Source organism: Dichomitus squalens, assembly GCF_000275845.1.
Source record: "Dichomitus squalens LYAD-421 SS1 unplaced genomic scaffold DICSQscaffold_34, whole genome shotgun sequence".
Taxonomy (NCBI): Eukaryota; Fungi; Basidiomycota; class Agaricomycetes; order Polyporales; family Polyporaceae; genus Dichomitus; species Dichomitus squalens.
In genome coordinates this window covers 152,351-159,913 of record NW_006766916.1, presented here as the reverse complement: position 1 = coordinate 159,913, position 7,563 = coordinate 152,351, and the positions used below count along the sequence as shown (strand labels likewise).

The window sequence follows — 7,563 nt, the reverse complement described above, 5'->3', positions numbered from 1 at the left end:
GTACTCTCAGTCATCGGCGAGTATATGTGCACGTTATCGGGCTGTTCCGTGCTACGTAAAGGCCACCGCCGCCTCAACGTTACGTAGCGTTCGCTCTGCGCTGACAATGCACGCGCGAGTTCACTTGGCGACTGACAGGAAGAAGCAAACCAGGAAAAAGGCGGCCTCCTGACACCGTCAGGTCGCTTGATCTCCCTGCAGGGGAATCGAGAATAATTGCCAGCGCGATCTCGTCCCGAAGCGCATCGCCAGGACGGCTTGTACGCCCTGACGATCTGGCTTCTGCGAACACAGAGATGCTACCCCGACGAAGGAAGAAACCTCGTGTAGAGTGTCCGCATGTCAGCGACGATGATCCGTTCGGACAGTGTGGCAAGCCTCCAGCGCGACGACTCTCAAGTTTCGGCATGCATGCGTCTCATCTCCCTCGACGGCTAGCGCGATGATTCGGAGGAGCCAGGTCCCTTTACCGATAAATGGAGAGTTTCTATGAACGGCCGGAGTCAATGCGTGCGTTAGAGGCAGGATGAGGGGGGCGGACGATGACGGACGATGGGAGGTACGAGAAGCGAGGATTCATGAAGGATGTACATAGTGTCCGAGATCAGAGCATCAGCGTGAGCTTACCTGGCATATGACAGGGAAAGAGAAAACGTGGTCTCCTGACGACGCCTCATCATCACACTCCGGGGCTCCTTGGTAAAATGGTCTCTCCCGATCCTGCCCTACCGAGGAGCGAGATCTTGGTCTTGGCTTCGGGAATGAAGCGACGGGCGTGTTAGCGTGCCTAGCACAAAGTGCCCTCAACGGGGCCTGTGCCAGCCCAGGCATCTTGACCGGTGTCAACACGATGTCTGGACCTGATTATACCGCCGAAATCCTCTTATCAATGAAATGCATTTGAGTCGGAGCGGCCATATCACAAGCCAGATCAACCCTCGACCTCCATGGAATCCTCGTAACTCCCGCCTTCATAGTCATCCTCGCCGTCGTCTACAACATTCGAGCTAGCGCCTTCCGGTCCTCCGCCACCGGCGCCGTGCGGATCTCGGCCTTCGTCGCTCGCCTTTAGCATCCACTCGGCTTCGACGCACGTCAGCCACGTCTACACCATGACTCCCATATGTTCGTCGAGGACACCCACCGATATCGATCCTGTCGTTGTGCCCGTGGTGCCTCAGCAGCCACTCCCAGTCTTCCTCCTCCTCGTGCTCCACCGCCGCATAGAACGCCTTGGGCCACGACCACCACTCCGAAAACACCGGGTCGCCCGTCTCGACATCGCGCTCGACGGTATGGACGCCGAAGTTGAACCCGAGCAGCTCCAACAAGCGCGGCGGATGCTGGGAGAGGACGTCCCAGAGGCCGATCTCGACGCCCAGCTCGCACACGACGTTCACAAACCGGAGCGCTCCGCGCGTGCCAAACTACCCGGCGCACAGCACAAAACCGACATTACCTCAAGAGACTCGCGCTGGAAGGAAGGAACAGCTCACGAAGTCCATCCAGTCCTCCATCGCCATATCCGCTTGTCCCACACGCGCATACACGTGCAGCGCCGTCAGGCCGCACGGCAGGTTGATGTCGAGGAACTTGCTGCATCCCGTCGCTGGATCTCGAGCATGGCGGACGTGCTCGAGACGATGTGTATGGCGCAACTATACGGAGGACCGGACGGAGAAGGTAGTATTAGTTTGGCCACGTTACGACACCCTTGAGCTCACCGTTATCCTTCCTATGACGACCCTGGCGCAGTTGCTCGAGCAGGACGACGAGGAAGCTCCTCGAGGCGGAGCAAGAATGGTCGTGCGTCACCTTCTTAGCCGACACACACACGAGACGCGGTGTTTGGTAGCCTCGTGTGTGCGGCGGCCGAGCGACGGCTGGGACACGAAAAAGGGCCTTTGATTATCGTTGTCTTAGGCAGTGTAATGTGCAGTGTAATGTGCAGTGGAGTGTGCACTGTAGTGTGTAGCGTAGTGTGTAGTGTAATGTGTAGCGTAGTGTGTGCAGCATATGGTGTGGTTTGCAGTGTTTCGGGCAGCGTGTCGGTGCAGAGTGTGCAGGTCAGAAAAGCGGAGCAAGGGGGATCACGTCACACAGAAAGGACGCGTTTTCTGGTCCGCCATGTTTCTAGAGACAGCGAAAAAAAATTGTAGCATTCCACTGATGGGTTTCGCAGACTCAGCTCGCCCGAGCACATCTCATCGGGCGTCTATCATGTTGCCGTCGTAAACACAAATCCATCTTGCCTCTCTCAACTCCGTACCACAATGTCACCACTGCGACCGACCCAGCCCTGTATTGCCCGCTCGTACTACATGCCCATCCGACCCAAAACTCATCTGACACAAGCTCAGCAACCTCAAGCCGGCATGTCCTGGCAGCATCTCCAAACTGCCACATCCGCCGGGAAACTGACTATCATGCATGCAGGCGGAGATGTCGAGAGAGTGTAGGGCAATGTACGTACCTTTTCCTTTGCTTTCCAGCTGAAAATATTGTCTGTGGACTACCGGAGTCCTACAAGAGGCTGTAAGCCTGCTGCCGCCGGTGCAATCCCGCCAGCCAGCAGTACCATGCTTTGTGTTCGCCGCTCGCCGGCCATGCACCAGCATGAGGATATCCGAGGTATGGTGAGTCCCTTGGCTTTTGTGTAGGAGCACTAGATGAACCGGATGATCCGACTGGGACATCCATGTCGGCTGTGAGTATTCTAAGCATTAACGAACGTGTACGGGTGGCGGACCTTCAGAACGACCTGGATGCCATTATCGGCGAGTATATGAGGCGCGAACTCTGAATCGTGATACGCCTCGCGCTTGTATCTGCCGTGTGAAGCAAAGAGGGCTGCAGCGGGTGGGTTGCCTGTGCATTGCCAAAGGTAAGTGATTGTAGTACAAGAAAAAGTAGGTAAGACCGCAGGCTCGCCATAGGCAGATTTCAGTGTGTCCGGAACGAGATACGTCTCATGTGCACGGTGGAAAGCGTGATCAAGAACTTGAACTCAAAAAAACCCCGTGCATCGCTGCGAGCCTGCGAGCACAAGTCCTCCGCCGGCAAATGCACCTTGAGGCCTGGCGGTGTCTATGCGTGGGTCTGTTTGTTGCCAGCCGACAAGGTCAGTCATGTATTGCTTGAGGGTGCCCATCTCGTCTCATACATACCTCGTGATGTCCGCTGATGTCATTCTCCGTGTGCCCACGCCAACTCTCCTTCTGCCTGCTTCGTACCTGAGTATCCCTTTCTACCAGTGCCCATCCAACATCCCTGCCAACTCCGGAAGGTAGGTTTGAGCAAATCGAGAGTCAACTGTCAGAGCAAGATGAGTGATACTGTGTGCTACCGAGTTTTCGAGAGATGACATACCAGCTCAGCCTGTTCATTCACCATTCACGACACCTAGGGATGTGTCGAGGGATAGCTCAAGGGAGCTCCAGATCAGTAGCAGAATTCTGTAAGCTGTTGCCTGATGGATCACCCTCATAAGTTGGGCATCCGGGCGAGGTGCAATGCGACCAGAGTGGGCTAGCAGTCAAACTCAGTGCATGTAACACCTCGGGGTCTGGATGCAGGAGAGGGCAGGAAACTATCACCAGTGGGAACAAGATTCGCTGCTGCCATTGCAAGGGTTGAGTCTCGAGGATGCCAGCAAGATAGCCAGCTCAAGTGTGCGTTCCAAATGAGAATGTGTGATGGAGTGAAGACCAGCGAAAATGCGACAAGTGGGAAAAGGTTTGTGTCCCCAGAGAATAGCCAGTGGCCAGCGGCCAACGGCCAACGGCCAACGGCAAAGCTGGAATACTCTGAGTACGGTGCATAGACCAGCAGGCAAGGGGGGGGTGGACGAGCGTCGGCACACCATGCTTGTGGGCGTGGGTAGAGCTGACTCACTTTGCTGCGCAGTGCATTGACTCCGGCTAACCTTCCTTCCCGTCTCACCATGCTTGCTTGGGCTCCGTGTTTCAGGAATTCTGACCTTCTGTGGTGCACTATTCGGACTCTCGGGTAATATCGTCCTGTTAGCAATCCCATATATGGTGTCAATCTACAGAAATCAATTCAGACGATTGTGTGATCAGCACAAATATGCGCACCTCGCTGCACCTCGGAAGCCGCCTCTCAATTGCCTTGACTATCAAGACTAACAAAGACGGTTGGGCTGAGCTTCCCCATAGGGTTGTGCATGGTGTGACAGATGTGTCTCCGAGTCTTGACCAGTTCAGTATTTCAGGGAATGTTTTGCACAAAGTGTGACATCCGAGTCGACTCAAGCATGGATAAAAGACCCTTCAGCGATGGTACTGGTTGCCCATTGTCCTCTCACCGCTCACTTCGAGATCAGATATGCCTCATACACTGCCCAAATCCAGACTTCGCTTTGAGCACGTCCAAGTCTCTCCACCTGGTCAAATCCCTGGTTTGCCCCCTCCGAGGCTCTCCAAAACTCGCACAAAGCCAGCATGGTACAGCGGCCGTAGGAGTTATGTCCGAGGTGACTTGCGGACACACTTTGATCAGGAGTTGCGTGAGTTCTCTGTGATCCAAATGCGTTCTCTTTGAGAGATCTGCATCTGATGACGACCACTTGAACAGAGCGGTTGAGCGGAGACCCAAAGGCCGGCATGTTCTGGACCTTCGAAGACTACATTGAGTCCGTGGTTCTCAAGCACGGCCACAAGCTTATTGGCTGGCCATGCGACATACCCTTCGGGAACCTCAGCTATGTCCACGGTGGAGTACATGTTCTCACACGGCTTGACACTCTATGGACGTCTGGTGCCTTGAAGTTTATTCCAATCACCGAAGATGAGCGGATTGCCGCCAGTGTTGATCCGTATCAGCTTGCCCCTGCCCCAAAGTGCGCTCATCGGAAGTCCCAGGGGGGTAGAGAGGACATTGGATGTGCTCGCCCTCGCCCCAAGACAAACCCTTACAACCTCGCTCTCCGCCATCCGAAGAACGGCCCCAAGACCCCAAAGTATGTGCCGGCTGAGTGGGACGAGTAGCGCTTGGGTAAGCTCGGATCCGTGCTGTAATAGAGTGTCGAAGCTGATTTGATGACTCCCTGCCACAAGGCAGAGCGCACGGAAAGGCCCAGAGGTCGGCGGAATGAGTCATGTTTGGTTTCCGATGTTTTACTCTACAAGCTATTCCTAGACAATTCCGCTTCTGACAAATCGCTGCAAGCACCCCTGCAAGCGAGTCTGATGTCCCTATTCTATTGCTATCCCATCTCTCTTTGCCTTGCATGACAGAGAAAGGTTGTTGCTCGCCTAAGCCATGTTGCTGTGTGCCCGAAAGGGCTCTCGTATTTCATCTTCAGTGCAGGCAAAGACGAGGTTATAGAGATTTGGTCTGCTTGCAAGTCAATTGGGACAGAATCATGAAATTGTGACCGCATCTGCGACCCTGCATGTAACCACGTACCCTCCGTGCTAACGGTATCCATGAGTCATTCTGCCTTGCTTCTGTACACAATGACATGGGTGGCTGACACAAACACCTCGGATCGACAATCCGACCGGACCTCTTGGCAGTTGGTCTGTGCGTGTGGATGCCGCACGGACCGCTGTTTCAGCACATAAATATCCCAGAAGAGGGATCGCTGTGATCGCTCACCAGCTGCCTTGTCTCGTCCATTTTGCTCTCAGGTTCTCGATTGTAATGCTTTTGAAGAATGGGTGAGTGCGACATGTTTGCAATGCGCTAGGACTGTAGCCGTACTATGGGCACTCCCCACATGTCTTGATTCAGTTGTTTGCCTGTCCTCGAATGGTGCTGATGGGTGGACTTTTCAGCACATTATGCCCTGCAAAGACGATCGTGACATTGAAGGTACGTCAGCTGTTTTCGAATAAACAGCAGGGTCACATACTCACCATTGTCCCATCGCTGCTGTGTGATTCCCGCACATCTGGAACAAGTTTGTTTTCGGCCGCAGGATGATTGTACGTCACATATTGTCATCTCTGGTATAAATATATTGACGGGCGTCGTAGACAATCGGCTTCGTGGATAATGTACATGCGACAGGACCGTATGCTAAGCAAGGAGCTAGGTACGTACATAGTCTCCCGGACACATCAAGCTCTACAACATCCCGGCTATTACTACTGTCAGCAGCAAAGCACTTTGATATGCTTGCGGACAACATGGAAGAGGTGGTAATCGCGCTGAGCGAGGTACTGGAACATGAGCGCATGCCCGCTCCGTATGGCAGCTATAGTCTCGCCAATGTTGGGCTGTGCAACGCCCGGCCGCATAGATATGTTTGGACGTGAGAGCAGGATGAGGAGGCAACAGCTCGGCGATCCGAGACTCTGACGCTGAGCTGATTAGCAGGGCGAAGACGGGCAGGCGTGTGGACGTAAACCGCGCTTGGCCGGAGGCCAGGATGAGGTTGAATGACTTGCGGATAGCTGTGTTGTCGACGACAACGTCACCGCCAACCGTCCTGCGGAACATGTTTGCTGCCGTTGTGAGCGTTGCTCGTATGGCGTCTGTGCGCGAGAAGGACGGCCCACGCGTCTCGGCCGTCCCTTGGCTGGTCTTGAGTGTAGGGTGGTGGTAGGCGCACCCATAGCCGTCATCGAGGCATCGATCTCCCTTTTGTGGGGCAGCCTACAAAATCTTGCCAGCCGGTGACCACCCTTGCCTATGCGCGGTGGGAAGAACAGTGTTGACAGTGTTTTCCCTCCCGCCGGCGATCAGTCCGCATCATAGACCGCGCTCTTACATACTAGTGCTCATCCTTTAGCGCTATCGATCAGAGGCGATAGAGATGTTGCGAGTCTCAACTCGCCTTCACATACTCTCGCATGGACTATTTGCGGCGTCGTCCGCGTTCGAGTGCCCTGTGGTGGTCTGTATCCGCTACTATTCTGCGTGGCAGCTCACTACTTGCGTCGCCGTTGGCAGCAGGAAACGCGACACTTTGGAAACCTGCTCTGAGCACGCCTCTTTGCTCTATCGCGGTGACGAAGATCGTCTCAGAAGTACTGCAGAGGAACAGCGTGATTTCCTTCGGGAGGGGTGAAAGCCGTCGGACGCAAAGTCGGCAACATTGATCAAGGCCGTTGAGCTCGGAGGCAACAACGGTACGTACACGCTATTGTCCGAAACTACCGAAGCATTGAACTTACGACATCTATGCTGTCTCCGGCTGCTGTCGTCGTGCCTGATGCCGACCTCAACCTCGCCGTGCCAGCGGTCTTCTTTGGCGCAGTTGGCACCGCCGGTCAGCGCTGCATGCCCACGCGCCGGCTCTATGGGGGACAATGGCGGCGTATCTGCGTCGCCTGAGCGTTCACAGCTGATGGGTGCTTACCGTATGCTGCGGGCACGTCTGGCCTCACTTGCTGGCGGAGCTTTGGCGGCCGGCGGTGGGCGACGGCAGACGGAGAGAAGCTTACCGTGCTCGACGAAGTCCTGCAAGCTGACATCGTCCGTGAAGATTGCCTGCCGGCGTGCCATGTAGACATGTGCGGTGTTGACGGGTTGAGGTTCGACAGCGAGGGACCCACCTAGAAGTTGCGCTGGTAGCCGACAATGCGGCGGGGA

The 7,563-nt window shown here is 55.1% G+C and overlaps 3 protein-coding genes across 3 annotated transcripts; 2 read left to right on the top strand and 1 right to left on the bottom strand.

Moving 5' to 3' along the window:
- Nucleotides 1–1,112: 1,112 nt before the first annotated feature.
- On the top strand, nt 1,113–1,823 carry DICSQDRAFT_148810 (uncharacterized protein; the record flags this gene model as incomplete). The annotated part of the gene is made up of 2 exons (XM_007368294.1): nt 1,113–1,683; nt 1,756–1,823. The coding sequence occupies 2 exons, from the start codon at nt 1,113–1,115 to the stop codon at nt 1,821–1,823; spliced, it is 639 nt and encodes a 212-aa protein (XP_007368356.1).
- An 893-nt stretch (nt 1,824–2,716) lies between these two features.
- Nucleotides 2,717–2,989, bottom strand: DICSQDRAFT_66150 (uncharacterized protein; the record flags this gene model as incomplete). The annotated part of the gene is made up of 1 exon (XM_007368293.1): nt 2,717–2,989. A coding segment is annotated over one exon (273 nt), but the record flags the coding sequence as incomplete, so codon positions are not given.
- Nucleotides 2,990–4,329: 1,340 nt separating this feature from the next.
- DICSQDRAFT_182255 (uncharacterized protein) lies at nt 4,330–5,234 on the top strand. Its single transcript, XM_007368292.1, has 3 exons — nt 4,330–4,528; nt 4,597–5,016; nt 5,079–5,234. The coding sequence occupies exons 1-2, from the start codon at nt 4,348–4,350 to the stop codon at nt 5,007–5,009; spliced, it is 594 nt and encodes a 197-aa protein (XP_007368354.1). The 5' UTR covers nt 4,330–4,347; the 3' UTR covers nt 5,010–5,016; nt 5,079–5,234.
- The last annotated feature ends 2,329 nt before the right edge of the window (nt 5,235–7,563 follow it).